This window comes from Oncorhynchus mykiss, chromosome 24, assembly GCF_057628025.1.
Source record: "Oncorhynchus mykiss isolate SJ-2025 chromosome 24, ASM5762802v1, whole genome shotgun sequence".
NCBI lineage: Eukaryota > Metazoa > Chordata > Actinopteri > Salmoniformes > Salmonidae > Oncorhynchus > Oncorhynchus mykiss.
This window is the reverse complement of record NC_143045.1, coordinates 41,212,501-41,230,472: the sequence shown is the minus strand read 5'-3', so window position 1 is coordinate 41,230,472 and position 17,972 is coordinate 41,212,501. Positions and strand designations below refer to the sequence as shown.

The 17,972-nt window shown below is 44.5% G+C and overlaps 1 protein-coding gene across 3 annotated transcripts in view; it reads right to left on the bottom strand.

Moving 5' to 3' along the window:
• Positions 1-763: 763 nt before the first annotated feature.
• LOC110503264 (ubiquitin carboxyl-terminal hydrolase 32) overlaps positions 764-17,972 on the bottom strand; it is an 86,046-nt gene continuing 68,837 nt past the window's right edge. For all 3 annotated transcript variants that reach the window (XM_036961645.2, XM_036961646.2, XM_090218980.1), the window contains 8 exons: positions 14,981-15,165; positions 14,712-14,798; positions 14,493-14,613; positions 11,373-11,564; positions 8,928-9,165; positions 7,566-8,077; positions 5,922-6,014; positions 764-5,788 (listed from right to left, as the gene is read on the bottom strand). In XM_036961645.2, the coding sequence (XP_036817540.2) occupies positions 5,615-5,788; positions 5,922-6,014; positions 7,566-8,077; positions 8,928-9,165; positions 11,373-11,564; positions 14,493-14,613; positions 14,712-14,798; positions 14,981-15,165 (1,602 nt within the window). In that variant the 3' untranslated portion in view covers positions 764-5,614. The remainder of the gene's footprint in view (positions 5,789-5,921; positions 6,015-7,565; positions 8,078-8,927; positions 9,166-11,372; positions 11,565-14,492; positions 14,614-14,711; positions 14,799-14,980; positions 15,166-17,972) is intronic.

Sequence of the window (17,972 nt, the reverse complement as noted above, 5' to 3'; positions counted from 1 at the left end):
AAAAATAGTACTACTTTTTGGTCAGTCGGGTCAATTATGGGCAGTGAAGGATATAGTAATATAGAAAACCTGCTCCAGAGCGCTCAGGACCTGACTGGGGCGAAGGTTCACCTTCCAACTGGACAACAACCCTAAGCACACAGCCAAAGACAACACAGGAGTGGCTTCGGGACAAGTCTCTGAATATCCTTCAGTGGCCCAGCCAGAGCCTGGACTTGAACCCGATCAAACCTGAAAATAGCTGTGCATCCAACCCTGACAGAGCTTTAGAGGATCTGCAGAAAAGAAAATGGGAGAAACTCCCCAAATACAGGTGTGCCAAGCTTGTAGCGTGATACCCAAGAAGACTCAAGGCTGTAATCGCTGCCAAAAGGTGCTTCAACAAAGTACTGAGTAAAGGGTCTGAATACTTATGTAAATCTGATATTTTTTTAATTTCGATAAATTAGCAAACATTCCTAAAAAAACAGTTTTTGCCTTCTCATTATGGGTTTATTTGTGTAGAATTATGAGGGGGCGGGGGGGGGGATCTATTTTAGAATAAGGCTGTAACGTAACATGTGGGAAAAAGTCAAGGGGTCTGTTGTACACTGTACACTAACTCAACTCACAGAAAGAGACCTGGGCTTCGGTGGTGGCTTCCTCTCACATACACTAACTCAACTCACAATACCTATACTCACAGGCTGTGCCTGCTGCAAGCATGATTGGAGCCCTCCGACCGACCGACCGCCACACACACACACACACGAAAACCAACCCATTAACTGAAAGCCTTAATTGCGTCTGATTTATTGAATGTGTTTCTTGGTTACAGATCAACAGTATCATCACTCCATATACAACTACAGTATTTTTTTTTTTTTTTACAGTTCATATTCAAATACATCCGTTTTAAAATGTACATTTTCAATGTCAGTGCAATGTTTTTACAAAATAAAAAAGGTAATTCAATTAATACATATTTTTCCCTAACTTCAGTAGCAGACTACACTACCTGTCAACGGGCCATACCATGCTGCCACAGAGGGAGGGGTGTTCACTGTTCAGTTAATAAATTAACCCCTTGTTCTTCACAGGATTGAAATGCTCACAGGAGTGTTTTTAAAAGAAGACATCAGCCTGGAATTAGAACAACATTTAGCTGACTGAATCTGGAGTGAACCATCTCAGTGGAATGAAGCAGGGTTCCAGGCTGTCGTCTCTGTCGTGCTTTGCTGCTGGTACAAGAGAGCTGAAGATGTGGTACAAGCCTGGTATAGATCATTTTTTGTTGTTGTCCCAAACGGCACCCTATTCCCCACACAGTGCACTACTTTTCACCAGAGCACTATGGGCCCTAGTCAAAATCAGTGCACAATATAAGGAACTACACATTCGGGAATATGGTGCCATTTCAGACACAGGCCTCATTTTTCCAGTCTCGCTTAAATCAGTCTCTAAACAGGGCGCCTGTTGCCCAACAGCACAAGGTACGTTCAGAGTCACTGCATCTCGACAAACCAAGTCCAAAAAAAGGGCACTACATAGGGTATAAGGTGCCATTTGTAGAAAAGCAGCCTTTGTTTGACAGTTCAGATATCCACTCTAACACTAACTTAGTATGAAGCAGTTCGGATATCCACACTAACACTAACTTAGTATGAAGCAAGGTAATGGGCAGGCATTCTAAGTGCTATGCTAGTATAAACATTGGAACGTGGGCCTGTTCTGATCTCCACAAAACGGTTCCCTTTGAGTGAAGTAATGTATTTTAAAAAGTCGGGACAACATTCTCCCTCTCTCTCTCGCTCTACAATATTCAATAGTTAGACATCGTCTTACAGGGGAGGAGGGGGGGGGGGGGGGGAGAAATATAAACAAAATAAAATACAAAAAGAACATTCAGTAATGCAATTTTTGCATTAGTCTCACAAATATTGTTTGACAAGGAAAAATAACGTTTAATTTAAAAATGACAAACACTTCATCCAGTGAATTAATGACGATCAGCTTACCCCCCCCCCCCCCCTTACGATCACCCCACCCCCCACCACAAATAGAGCAGCAACAACAGTTGGAGTTCGGTGATTTAAATCACATAACATTCTCTTGAATGATTCTGGAAGCTGGAAGAAAACTTCACTATAAAAGAGAGACCTTTTTTTTTTTACAACTAAAATCATAAATAAATCAGAACCATCAAAACATCCTATTTGTTCGCCAGGTCAGAAAGACATCTGTTCACAGTGGCGATCTGACAAGATGGTCGCTCGACACGAGAGCTGCTACTAAAAACCATAGCTGACGTGAAACGTGGGTTACGACATTGTTATGTCGTTGTTGTGACAGTGCTAGGAAGAACCGTGTGACAACGCATCGATTGAGTAGTGTTTTACCACATATCATTATGACCTAGCAGCTGATGGTAAAAAACACAGGATTGTTTAGGAGGGAACAGAGTGGGGAGGACAATCGCGTGGAAAATTTGACGGAAGGAATCAGAAATGACACCCCTATTCCTTGAATACAGAGTTTTTTCGAGAAAAGTATTCACACCCCTTGACTTTTTCCATATTTAGTTTTTACAGCCTGATTTTAAAATGTATATTGTTTGTCACTGGCCTACACACAACACCCCATAATAGCAAAATATTATTATTATTTTTTTTATTTTTTTATTTAACCTTTATTTAACTAGGCAAGTCAGTTAAGATCAAATTCTTATTTTCAATGACGTCCTAGGAACAGTGGGTTAACTGCCTGTTCAGGGGCAGAACGACAGATTTGTACCTTGTCAGCTCAGGGGTTTTTGAACTTGCAACCTTCCGGTTACTAGTCCAACACTCTAACCACTAGGCTACCCTGCCGCCCCATGATGAATGAATTGTTATCAATGAATTAAAAATGAAAAGCTGAAATGTCTTGAGGTCAATAAGTATTCAATCCCTTTGTTATGGCAAGCCTGAATAAGTTCAGGAGTAAACATGTGCTTAACATGTCAAATGATAATGTTTTTTAAATGACTACCTCATCTCTGTACCCCACACATACAATTATCTGGAAGGTCCCTCAGTTGAGCAGTGCATTTCAAATATAGATTCAACCACAAAGACCAGGGAGGTTTTCCAATGGCTCGTAAAGAAGGTTTGATTGGTAGAAAATAATAAATAAAAAATAAATAAAAAGCAGACATTGAATATCCCTTTGAGCACGGTGAAGTTATTAATTACACCTTGGATGGTGTATCAATACACGCAGTCACTACAAAGATACAGACGACCTTCCTAACTCAGTTGCCGGAGAGGAAGGAAACCGCACAGGGATTTCACCATGAGGCCAATGGTGACTTTAAAACGGTTACAGAGTTTAATGGCTCTGATAGGAGAGAACTGAGGATGGGTCAACAACACAATACTAACCTAAATGACAGAGTGAAAAGAAGGAAGCCTGTACAGTTTGCAAATATTCCAAAACCTACATCCTGTTTGCAATAAGGTACTTAAGTAAAACTGCAAAAAATGTGGCAATTTATGCCCTGAATACAAAGCGTTATGTTTGGGGAAAATCCACCACATCCCTGAGTACCACTCTTTATATTTTCAAGCATGGTGGTGGCTGCATCATGTTATGGGTATGCTTGTCATCGGCAAGGACCAAGGAGTTTTTTAGGATAAAAATAAATAGAACAGAGCTAAGCACAGCCTAAATCCTAGAGGAAAACCTGGTTCAGTCTGCTTTCCACTGGCAGATGAATTCACCTTTCAGCAGGACAATAACCTAAAACAAAAATACACTGCTTACCAAGATGACATTGAATGTTCCTGACTGGACTAAGTCGTTTTGACTTAACAATCATCTTGAAAATCTATGGCAAGACTTGAAAATGGCTGTCTAGCGATGCTCAACAACCATCTTGACAGAGCTAGAAGACATTTTAAAAGAATATTGTACAATCCAGGTGTGCAAAGCTTTTAGAGCAGGCGTGTCAAACTCATTCCACGGAGAGTCGAATGTCTTTGTTTTAGGTTTTTCCTTTCAATTAAAACCTAGACAACCAGGTGAAGGGAGTTATTTACTAATTAGTGACCTTAATTCATCAATTAAGTACAAAGGAGGAGCAAAAAACCCGCAAGACACTCGGCCCTCCGTGGAATGAGTTTGACACGAGACTTACCCAGAAAGACTCAACTGTAACCGCTGCCAAAGGTGATTCTAATACGTATCGACTCAGGGGTGTGAATACTTGTGTAAATGAGATATGTCTGTATTTGATTTTCAATACATTTGCAAACATATCAGATTTTTTTCACCCTTTCACTTTGTCATTATGGGGTGTTGTGTGTAGATGGGTGAGAGGGAGAAACAAAGGCTGTAACAACAACAACAAAATGTGGAATAAGTCAAGGGGTATGAATACTTTGTGAAGGTACCCGTTCAGTAGTGCACTATTTCTGACCAGAACCCTATGGGCCCTGGTCAAAAGTAGTGCACTAGGGAATAGGGTGTCATGTGGCCCTATTCATTTACAATCTCAAGAGTGGCTCCCTACAACGTACTGTAGACAAACACCAGAGATGAGAACAACTCTTAAATTAACAAAAACATTTACATACATACAAATAATTGCAATGATAAAAATAACTCTATAAAATAAGTATTTGGAGAAAGAGAAAACAATACAAATATACATATTTATATATTATTTTTGAAACATCCTCTATGGCACCTGTCCACAACATAACCAAGATGTAAACTCAAGCTTGTGAGTTAAAATGACTACAGTGAACGCCCCTAAAGTCATTCGATGTCGTGGGTACGCTGATCAGCAATTGCACTTTTTTTGTTATAGGAAGTTGCTTGGCAAGGGGTCAAATTAAGGTCAAACCCCTCAATTTGGTGGAATCTTTCTTCATAAAGGGAGATTATTATTTTTTCAAAGTGTGTGTGTGTGTGTGTGTGTGTGTGTGTGTGTGTGTGTGTGTGTGTGTGTGTGTGTGTGCGCGGACATCAAAAGGAGGAAGTGGGTGAGGTTTTAATACTGTCAAAAATATTTGACCGTTCCCAATTGGCCAATGAAATGCAGTGAGGTAGCATTAGGAGTTGTTTTAAAAAAAAAATAAACAGTATCGTTATTGAAGAAGGAAAATAAAAAAAAACTTTTTATCGATTAAATAATATTAGTATAATTAATCTCTACCGTTTCACTATAGTGAGTTATAGAGACAGACATTATGTAGGTATGTGGACATGTTTTGATGGCTGCAGGGGACAAATATGCGCAACAAGGAAGCAATATCAGCTCATGTGTTGACAATGTAACGCACGCACGCACGCACACACACACACACACACACACAGAGGAGAGGGAGGGTTTCCTCAGGCTCAATGTGCAACAGCTTAGTGCTTTTAAAAAAAAATGGGTCTTCAATGTTGTTCTCTTGACAAAACAACACTATCTTGCGGTATCCGAAAACATGACAACCGCTCCGGCATCCAAGTGGTTCAGTTTGTGATGACTCGGCCAAAAGACACAATTTTGTGCTTCCTGGGAGCCCAGTTGAGACCGGCTGAAGAAGCATTGTGTCCTTGAGGGTTGACCGGTATGTTGGTGGAAGACGGTGTGATCATGAAATCACTGCAGGACACAGTACTTCTTGTAGTCAGACTCAAAGTCCTCGTCCATGCTAGTGGTGTCGGCCATCTTCTTGCCGTCAGTCTTTGGCAGGAACTGAGAGAAGTCCACTCCCTTCTGCTCATAGAACAGGATGTAGGCAGAGTCCGTGTCCATCTCCTCCGAGTGCACTTCCTAGGGAGGACAAGGCAAACAAGCACGCACTTTAAAAAGGTCTCGTTTTGTCTTCAAAAATGACTAACTGGTTTGCTAGATTAATTGTCTATTAGTCGAGGGTGTGTATATGTGTGTGTGTGTGTGTTCTTACCTTACAGCTGCTGTCGTTGTAACAGTACCATTTGTTGTTGGGGTTTTTGGCATAGGTCACATAGTGTCCTCCTCCCATGATACCTGAATGGCACTGTGGAGAGAGAGAGAGGGAGAACCTCCCATGATACCTGAATGGCACTTTGGAGAGTGAGAGAGAGAGAACCTCCCATGATACCTGAATGGCACTGTGGAGAGAGAGAGAGAGAGAGAGAGAACCTCCTACTAACACAACATGGGCCCCGGTCAAAAGTAGTGCACTATATAGGGAATAGGGTGTCATTTGGTTCAGAGGCTTTCTAATCCCGAAGTATTAAGTAACTGTAACCCTCGCAAGGCTGCCGGCCCAGACGGCATCCCCAGCCGTGTCCTCAGAGCATGCGCAGACCAGCTGGCTGGTGTGTTTACGGACATATTCAATCAACCCTATCCCAGTCTGCTGTTCCCACATGCTTCAAGATGGCCACCATTGTTCCTGTATCCAAGAAGGCAAAGGTAACTGAACCAAATGACTATCGGCCCCGTAGCGCTCACTTCCGTCACCATGAAGTGCTTTGAGAGAGTAGTCAAGGATCATATCACCTCTACCTGCCACCCTAGACCCACTTCAATTTGCGCACCGCCCCAATAGATCCACAGGCGAAGCAATCGCCATCACACTGCACACTGCCCTATCCCATCTGGACAAGAGGAATACCTATGTAAGAATGCTGTTCATCGACTACAGCTCAGCATTCAACACCATAGTATTCTCCAAGCTCATCATTAAGCTGGAGGCCCTGGGTCTGAACCCTGCCCTGTGCAACTGGGTCCTGGACTTCCTGACGGGCCGCCCCCATGTGCCTTCAACAAATCTCAAATCTCCACTTCGCTGATCCTCAACACAGGGGCTCCACAAGGGTGCGTGCTCAGCTCCCTCCTGTACTCCCTGTTCACCCATGACTCCAACTCAATCATCAAGTTTGCAGATGACAACAGTAGTGGGCTTGATTACCAACAACGACGAGGCAGCCTATAGGGAGGAGGTGTGGAGTGTGGTGTCAGGCAAATAACCTCTCACTCAATGTCAACAAAACAAAAGGAGATGATCGTGGACTTCAGGAAACAGCAGAGGGAGCACCCCCCCTATCCACATCAACGGGACAGCAGTAACGAAGGTGTAAAGTTTTAAGTTCTTCGGTGTACACATCACTGACAAACTGATGTGGTCCACCCACACACACAGCGGGGTGAAGAATGCGCAACAGCGCCTCTTCAACTGAAGGCTGAAGAAATGTGACTTGTCACCTAAAACCCTCACAAATTTTACAGATGCACAATTGAGAGCATCCTGTCGGGATGCATCACCGCCTGGTACGGCAACTGCACCGCCCTCAACCACAAGGCTCTCCAGAGGGTGGTGTGGTCTGCACAAAGCATCACCGGGGGGCAAACTAGGTAGTAGTTGTGGAATTGTTAGATATTACTGCACTGTTGGGAACTAGAAGCACAAGCATTTCACGACACTCGCAATAACATCTGCTAACCATGTGTATGTGACCAATACAATGTGATTTGATTTTGATTTGATTCATATTCAACTAAATCAATCTTCCCGAGGCATAGGTTAGGAGGCTAAACTCCATGCAGTTTTGGAAGCACTCACTGAAATTGCATATAAGTTGTAGATGTTCTCCAGGCTGTTGTCTCTTTGGTGCAGCTGGGCTGTTGCAGTGGTCTCTAGGTCCGTGCTGGGCTCTGTACTGGCCTCCGTGCTTAGTACCTCATTGCTATGGCCACCGCTGTCCCCGTTCATCACGATGACATTACTGAGGCTGCTGGACGCATCTGTGGTGGACATCTCTGGCCCGCTCCTCACCCCGACCTCCCCAAAACCTCCACTCATCACCCCCACGAGCCCACCCTCCGTGTCCGCCTGCGGTGCTCCCTTCCTGGGCTCTGTGTCAGGGCCGCTTCCCTTCTCCCTGGTACTACCCTCCAGGTTCTCCTTGCTGTTGGAGAGGCGGTGCCGGCTGGCCAGCTGAGGGAGCCTGAGGCGGGTCTGTCTGTGGCCCGTGCCCCCTGGACTGCCTCCTCCTGTCTTGGGGCTGCTGCAGGGGCTGCTGGTACGGCTGATGAAGGAGGGAGGGGCTGACTTCCTGCCTGACGTTGGAGAGGCTGTGGAAACAGATGAAGAGAGATAGAGGGGGGCTCAGTAAAACAGCTCGACCTAATCCTTCCTGGGTATATGGGGCTATGCGGTCTATTGTGTTGAACACTAACGAATATAAAGAAATACACGCTCTGGTTTCATTACCTCACTCTGAAGGACTGGTTTGTTTAACAACAGGAAACTACTGCAGATGACTTGACAATCATCAAGCTAAATCAGGGACTTGGAATCAACAACTTGAATGACCGAAAAAGCAGCAAGATTCCATTGAGAGAGGAGTGCCTCAAATGGCACCCTATTCCCTATATAGTGCACTACTTTAGACCAGAGCCCTATGGGCCCTATTCCCTATATAGTGCACTACATTAGGCCAGAGCCCTATGGGCCCTATTCCCTATATAGTGCACTATTTTAGGCCAGAGCCCTATGGGCCCTATTCCCTATATAGTGCACTATTTTAGGCCAGAGCCCTATGGACCCTATTCCCTATATAGTGCACTATTTTAGGCCAGAGCCCTATGGGCCCTATTCCCTATATAGTGCACTACTTTAGACCAGAGCCCTTTGGGCCCTATTCCCTATATAGTGCACTACATTAGGCCAGAGCCCTATGGGCCCTATTCCCTATATAGTGCACTACTTTAGGCCAGAGCCCTATGGGCCCTATTCCCTATATAGTGCACTACTTTAGGCCAGAGCCCTATGGGCCCTATTCCCTATATAGTGCACTACTTTAGGCCAAAGCCCTATGGGCCTTATTCCCTATATAGTGCACTACATTTGACCAGGGTCCATAGGGACTATGCACTAGGAACGGAATAGGGTGCTATTTGAGACGTAGACAGGATGACAGACCTTTGAGGATGTTGAGGAACCCAGCAGGGGCGGAGATGGAGGATACCGTTTCTTCTCCTCTTATCCTTAGTAGCTCCTCCCCCTCGCTGCGGCTCTGCAGACCGTGTAGCCCGTTAAGCCCCGCCTCCCGGGGAGCCAGGTAAACACTAGGGTCAAAACTCTCTCTGGGAAACTGGACGATCTTCTGAGACTTGATCCAGCGGCCGTTCACAAACTGGAACCTCTTCAGGTGTACTATCTGCAAATAAAGAACAATGTGAACTATTGAAACACTCGGATGTAGATACGTGTACAGAGACGTCAGGTAGCCCTAGCAGTTAGAGAGGTGAGCCAGCAGACGGAGGGTTGCCAGTTCGAAAGCCAGAGTCCAACGGGAAAAAAATCTGCCCGGCAAGTGAGTTGGTAACCGGAGGGTTTCTGATATCAAATCCTAGATGCCATTGCCTGCCCATTGTGCCCTTCAGCAAGGCACTTAACCCCCCCCCCCCACTGCAGCAGCTCCACAGTGTGGCAGCCCCACCCACTGCAGCAGCTCCACAGTGTGGCAGCCCCCCCCCCCACCGCTCCAAAACCTCTAATTGTATGTGTGTCTTTGGGAAGGGTTGGTTAAAAAGAGGAAGTCACATTTCAGTTGGACTTTCTGTGCAATTGACCAATAAAGTGATGTTCATCTTTCTGTTTACATTGCAGTGATGGTGGGTACTGTAGTGATGGTGGGTACTGTAGTGATGGTGGGTACTGTAGTGATGGTGGGTACTGTAGTGATGGTGGGCACTGTAGCGATGGTGGGTACTGTAGTGATGGTGGGTACTGTAGCGATGGTGGGTACTGTAGCGATGGTGGGTACTGTAGCGATGGTGGGTACTGTAGTGATGGTGGGTACTGTAGCGATGGTGGGTACTGTAGCGATGGTGGGTACTGTAGCGATGGTGGGTACTGTAGCGATGGTGGGTACTGTAGTGATGGTGGGTACTGTAGTGATGGTGGGTACTGTAGCGATGGTGGGTACTGTAGCGATGGTGGGTACTGTAGCGATGGTGGGTACTGTAGCGATGGTGGGTACTGTAGCGATGGTGGGTACTGTAGTGATGGTGGGTACTGTAGCGATGGTGGGTACTGTAGCGATGGTGGGTACTACAGCGATGGTGGGTACTACAGTGATGGTGGGTACTACAGTGATGGTGGGTACTACAGCGATGGTGGGTACTGTAGTGATGGTGGGTACTGTAGTGATGGTGGGTACTGTAGTGATGGTGGGTACTGTAGTGATGGTGGGTACTGTAGTGATGGTGGGTACTGTAGTGATGGTGGGTACTACAGCGATGGTGGGTACTGTAGTGATGGTATGTACTACAGTGATGGTGGTTACTACAGCGATGGTGGGCACTGTAGTGATGGTGGGTACTGTAGCGATGGTGGGTACTGTAGTGATGGTGGGTACTGTAGTGATGGTGGGTACTGTAGTGATGGTGGGTACTGTAGTGATGGTGGGTACTGTAGTGATGGTGGGTACTACAGTGATGGTGGGTACTGTAGTGATGGTGGGTACTGTAGTGATGGTGGGTACTACAGCGATGGTGGGTACTGTAGTGATGGTGGGTACTGTAGTGATGGTGGGTACTGTAGTGATGGTGGGTACTACAGCGATGGTGGGTACTACAGTGATGGTGGGTACTGTAGTGATGGTGGGTACTGTAGCGATGGTGGGTACTGTAGCGATGGTGGGTACTGTAGCGATGGTGGGTACTGTAGTGATGGTGGGTACTGTAGTGATGGTGGGTACTGTAGCGATGGTGGGTACTGCAGCGATGGTGGGTACTGCAGTGATGGTGGGTACTGTAGTGATGGTGGGTACTGTAGCGATGGTGGGTACTGTAGCGATGGTGGGTACTGTAGCGATGGTGGGTACTGTAGCGATGGTGGGTACTGTAGTGATGGTGGGTACTGTAGTGATGGTGGGTACTGTAGCGATGGTGGGTACTGTAGCGATGGTGGGTACTGTAGCGATGGTGGGTACTAGTCTTGCTAGTCTACACTGTGTGTCAGTGTTCTGACCAGTATAGGTGGTAGCCTCATTACATCTAACTACAGTAGACAGTGTGTGTGTGTCAGTGTTCTGACCAGTATAGGTGGTAGCCTCATTACATCTAACTACAGTAGACAGTGTGTGTGTCATTGTTCTGACCAGTATAGGTGGTAGCCTCATTACATCTAACTACAGTAGACAGTGTGTGTGTGTCAGTGTTCTGACCAGTATAGGTGGTAGCCTCGTTACATCTAACTACAGTAGACAGTGTGTGTGTCAGTGTTCTGACCAGTATAGGTGGTAGCCTCGTTACATCTAACTACAGTAGACAGTGTGTGTGTGTCAGTGTTCTAACCAGTATAGGTGGTAGCCTCATTACATCTAACTACAGTAGACAGTGTGTGTGTCAGTGTTCTGACCAGTATAGGCGGCAGTCTCCACAGGTCCAGTTTCTTGGTGGCCAGGCGGTGGGTCTTGCACTTGGAGCAGTAGTAGAGCTCATCCTCTCCCAGCTCCTCCTCACTGGTGAAGGCCTTCAGACAACTGTCTAGACTGACGGGCTCAGCCTGGGCCCTGCGACTCTGCTGCACACTACAGTGCTCCTCTACTATCTAGAGAGAGAGAGGGACGGAGAACAGGGTTAGACTAGACAGACAGACGGGCCTGTGACTCTGCTGCACACTACAGTGCTCCTCTACTATCTAGAGAGAGAGAGAGACGGAGAACAAGGTTAGACTAGACGGACAGACGGGCCTGTGAATCTGGCTCCTCTACTCTCTAGAGAGAGAGACGGAGAACAGGGTTAGACTAGACAGACAGACGGGCCTGTGACTCTGGCTCCTCAACTATCTAGAGAGAGAGACGGAGAACAGGGTTAGACTAGACAGACAGACGGGCCTGTGAATCTGGCTCCTCTACTATCTAGAGAGAGAGAGACGGAGAACAGGGTTAGACTAGACAAACAGACGGGCCTGTGACTCTGGCTCCTCCATTATCTAGAGAGAGAGACGGAGAACAGGGTTAGACTAGACAGACAGACGGGCCTGTGACTCTGGCTCCTCAACTATCTAGAGAGAGAGACGGAGAACAGGGTTAGACGGGACAGATAGACAGACTGGGGCCTGCTCCTCATTACATTGCACCTCTACACGAACGAGAGAGAGGAGAGAGGAGAGATTGTTTTGATCACGCAGACTGGGATATGTTCCGGGTAGCCTCTGATAATAACATTGATGTATACACGGACACAGTGACTGAGTTCATCAGGAAGTGTATAGTGGATGCTGTTCCCACTGTGACTATTAAAACCTACCCAAACCAGAAACCGTGGATAGATGGCAGCATTCGCGCAAAACTGAAAGCGCGAACCACCGCATTTAACCACGGCCAAGGTGACTGGGAATATGGCCGAATACAAACAGTGTAGTTATTCCTTCCGTAAGGCAATGAAACAGGCAAAACATCAATACAGAAACAAAATGGAGTCGCAATTCAGCGGCTCAGACAAGACGTATGTGGCAGGGTCTACAGACAATCACGGACTACAAAGGGAAAACCAGCCATGTCGCGGACACCGACGTCTTGCTTCCGGACAAACTAAACACCTTCTTCACCCGCTTTGAGGATAACACAGTGCCACCAGGCTGTTAAATATCCATCACTAGCCGGCTTCCACCTGGTTACGCAACACTGCACTGATGTCCTATAGACATGGAATCACTGGTCACTTTAATAATGGAACACTGGTCACTTTAATAATGGAACACTGGCCACTTTAATAATGGAACACTGGTCCCTTTAGTAATGGAACACTGGTCACTTTAGTAATGGAACACTGGTCACTTTAGTAATGGAACACTGGTCACTTTAGTAATGGAACACTGGTCACTTTAATAATGGAACACTGGTCCCTTTAATAATGGAACACTGGTCACTTTAATAATGGAACACTGCTCCCTTTAATAATGGAACACTGGTCCCTTTAATAATGGAACACTGGTCCCTTTAATAATGGAACACTGGTCACTATAATAATGGAACACTGGTCCCTTTAATAATGGAACACTGGTCCCTTTAATAATGGAACACTGGTCACTATAATAATGGAACACTGGTCACTTTAATAATGGAACACTGGTCCCTTTAATAATGGAACACTGGTCCCTTTAATAATGGAACACTGGTCATTTTAATAATGGAACACTGGTCCCTTTAATAATGGAACACTGGTCACTTTAATAATGGAACACTGGTCCCTTTAATAATGGAACACTGGTCCCTTTAATAATGGAACACTGGTCACTTTAATAATGGAACACTGGTCCCTTTAATAATGGAACACTGGTCATTTTAATAATGGAACACTGGTCACTTTAATAATGGAACACTGGTCCCTTTAATAATGGAACACTGGTCACTTTAATAATGGAACACTGGTCACTATAATAATGGAACACTGGTCACTTTAATAATGGAACATTGGTCACTTTAATAATGGAACACTGGTCCCTTTAATAATGGAACACTGGTCACTTTAATAATGGAACACTGGTCACTATAATAATGGAACACTGGTCCCTTTAATAATGGAACACTGGTCACTTTAATAATGGGACACTGGTCACTATAATAATGGAACACTGGTCACTATAATAATGGAACACTGGTCACTATAATAATGGAACACTGGTCACTTTAATAATGGAACACTGGTCACTTTAATAATGGAACACTGGTCACTTTAATAATGGAACACTGGTCACTTTAATAATGGAACACTGGTCACTTTAATAATGGAACACTAGTCACTTTAATAATGGAACACTGGTCACTTTAATAATGGAACACTGGTCACTTTAATAATGGAACACTGGTCACTATAATAATGGAACACTGGTCACGTTAATAATGGAACACTGGTCACTATAATAATGGAACACTGGTCCCTTTAATAATGGAACACTGGTCACTTTAATAATGGAACACTGGTCACTATAATAATGGAACACTGGTCCCTTTAATAATGGAACACTGGTCACTATAATAATGGAACACTGGTCCCTTTAATAATGGAACACTGGTCACTTTAATAATGGAACACTGGTCACTTTAATAATGGAACACTGGTCCCTTTAATAATGGAACACTGGTCACTTTAATAATGGAACACTGGTCACTTTAATAATGGAACACTGGTCACTTTAATAATGGAACATTGGTCACTATAATAATGGAACACTGGTCACTTTAATAATGGAACACTGGTCACTTGATTTATAATGTTTACATACTGCTTTCCTCATCTCATATGTATATACTGTATTCTATTCTACTGTATTTAGTCAATGTCACTCCTATATTGCTCGTCCTAATATTTATATATTTAATAATTCCATTATTTTACGTTCAGTTGTGTGTATTGTTAAATATTATTGCACTGTTGGAGTTAGGAACACAAGCATTTCGCTACACCAGCAATAACGTCTGCATAATATGTGATGAGTGGATGGCATCTTTTCCTATAGGATCTAATGACTCACCCTCTCCTGTGAGGTCTGGTAACGGAGGTGTAGGGCCGTAGGATCCCAGTCGACAGCTATGTAGGCGTTTTCTACCGAGGCCCTGTCCTCCGTACAGTCCACCGCACAGCCTCGACAGAACCTGAACACACACGGTAACACACCGTTGAGCAGAAGCCAAATGAGATCTAGTAACAGAAGTGAAGTGTGTTTTGATGATGGAGGAGGAGGCCACCTCACCTGTACCAGGGACACCAGGCACACGAGCTGCCATCCTTCCCCACCACTCTCAGTGTGAAGGGGTACTGGTAGCCCATACTGTCATCACTGTAGTAGGGGCATAACACACACACACACACACACACACACACACACACACACACACACACACCTTTATTGACAACCAGCAGGCAATCAAGATAACCATCACATCAAGGGGAGACTTGCAGACTAGCCCTGTGTGTGTGTGTGTGTGTGTGTGTGTGTGTGTGGGGGGGGGGGGTACTGACCAGTCCTGTGCATGGTTGCTGGCCTCCTGCGGGGGCAGAGGGCTGGCCAGACGGGCCACCTGTATCCAGACAGCATCGTACAGGTCCTTCTGACTGGTGTGAACCGTACAGGGAACGATCAGAGGCATCCCAAACAGACTGGCACGGTTCTTCTGACTGGACAGGAAATACAACTCCGTCCGGATCTACAGGAGGACATACAGGAAAGAAAAAAAGAACAGCCAAACCTCAAGGACCAAACATGAGAAGGGGGGGGACAGAGACCTCAGTAATACTAACAGTATTCATCACTTAAAAAAAAATAAACAAGGGTCAAGTTTACACAGCGCGTCATGTCAAAGTTGCTAAATGTATTTCCTCATTGCAAATATACTTCCCACTAGGACCTCTGAACTGCACTAGTAGTACTATAGAGTACACTCTTAACTGCACTCGTAGTACTATAGAGTACACTCTTAACTGCACTCGTAGTACTATAGAGTACACTCTTAACTGCACTCGTAGTACTATAGAGTACACTCTGAACTGCACTCGTACTACTATAGAGTACACTCTTAACTACACTCGTAGTACTATAGAGTACACTCTTAACTGCACTAGTAGTACTATAGAGTACACTCTTAACTGCACTAGTAGTACTATAGAGTACACTCTTAACTGCACTAGTAGTACTATAGAGTACACTCTTAACTGCACTAGTAGTACTATAGAGTACACTCTTAACTGCACTCGTAGTACTATAGAGTACACTCTTAACTGCACTCGTAGTACTATAGAGTACACTCTGAACTGCACTAGTAGTACTATAGAGTACACTCTTAACTGCACTAGTAGTACTATAGAGTACACTCTTAACTGCACTAGTACTACTATAGAGTACACTCTTAACTGCACTAGTAGTACTATAGAGTACACTCTTAACTGCACTCGTAGTACTATAGAGTACACTCTTAACTGCACTCGTAGTACTATAGAGTACACTCTGAACTGCACTAGTAGTACTATAGAGTACACTCTGAACTGCACTAGTAGTACTATAGAGTACACTCTTAACTGCACTAGTACTACTATAGAGTACACTCTTAACTACACTCGTACTACTATAGAGTACACTCTTAACTACACTCGTACTACTATAGAGTACACTCTTAACTACACTCGTACTACTATAGAGTACACTCTTAACTACACTCGTAGTACTATAGAGTACACTCTTAACTGCACTCGTAGTACTATAGAGTACACTCTTAACTGCACTCGTAGTACTATAGAGTACACTCTTAACTGCACTCGTAGTACTATAGAGTACACTCTGAACTGCACTCGTACTACTATAGAGTACACTCTTAACTGCACTCGTAGTACTATAGAGTACACTCTTAACTGCACTAGTAGTACTATAGAGTACACTCTTAACTGCACTAGTAGTACTATAGAGTACACTCTTAACTGCACTAGTAGTACTATAGAGTACACTCTTAACTACACTCGTACTACTATAGAGTACACTCTTAACTGCACTCGTAGTACTATAGAGTACACTCTTAACTGCACTCGTAGTACTATAGAGTACACTCTGAACTGCACTAGTAGTACTATAGAGTACACTCTTAACTGCACTAGTACTACTATAGAGTACACTCTTAACTACACTCGTACTACTATAGAGTACACTCTTAACTACACTCGTACTACTATAGAGTACACTCTTAACTACACTCGTACTACTATAGAGTACACTCTTAACTACACTCGTACTACTATAGAGTACACTCTTAACTGCACTCGTAGTACTATAGAGTACACTCTTAACTACACTCTTAACTACTATAGAGTACCCTCTTAACTACTATAGAGTACACTCTTAACTACACTCGTACTACTATAGAGTACACTCTTAACTACTATAGAGTACACTCATACTACTATAGAGTACACTCTATACTACTATAGAGTACACTCTTAACTACTATAGAGTACACTCTTAACTACTATAGAGTACACTCTTAACTACACTCGTACTACTATAGAGTACACTCTTAACTGCACTCATACTACTATAGAGTACACTCTTAACTGCACTCGTACTACTATAGAGTACACTCTTAACTGCACTCATACTACTATAGAGTACACTCTTAACTACTATAGAGTACACTCTTAACTACTATAGAGTACACTCTTAACTACACTCATACTACTATAGAGTACACTCTTAACTGCACTCATACTACTATAGAGTACACTCTTAACTGCACTCGTACTACTATAGAGTACAATTAACTTCTGGGCCACATCCTGACTGATGGCAGCCCAGTCTTGCATAATCAATGCCAGAATTTGTGGGGTTTTGTTTGTCCACCCACCTCCTGAGGATTGACCACAAGTTCTCAATGGGATTAAGGTCTGGGGAGTTTCCTGGCCATGGACCCAAAATATTGATGTTTTGTTCCCCGAGCCACTTAGTTCTCACTTTTGCCTTATGGCAAGGTGCTCCATCATGCTGGAAAAGGCATTGTTCGTCACCAAACTGTTCCTGGATGGTTGGGCGAAGTTGCTCTCGGAGGATGTGTTGGTACCATTCTTTATTCATGGCTGTGTTCTTAGGCAAGATTGTACGTGAGCCCACTCCCTTGGCTGAGAAGCAACCCCACACATGAATGGTCTCATGATGCTTTACTGTTGGCATGACACAGGACTGATGGTAGCGCTCACCTTGTCTTCTCCGGACAAGCTTTTTTCCGGATGCCCCAAACAATCGGAAAGGGGATTCATCAGAGAAAATGACTTTACCCCAGTCCTCAGCAGTCCAATTCCTGTCCCTGATGTTTTTCCTGGAGAGAAGTGGCTTCTTTGCTGCCCTTCTTGACACCAGGCCATCCTCCAAAAGTCTTCACCTCACTGTGCGTGCAGATGCACTCACACCTGCCTGCTGCCATTCCTGAGCAAGCTCTGTACTGGTGGTGCTCCGATCCCGCAGCTGAATCAACAT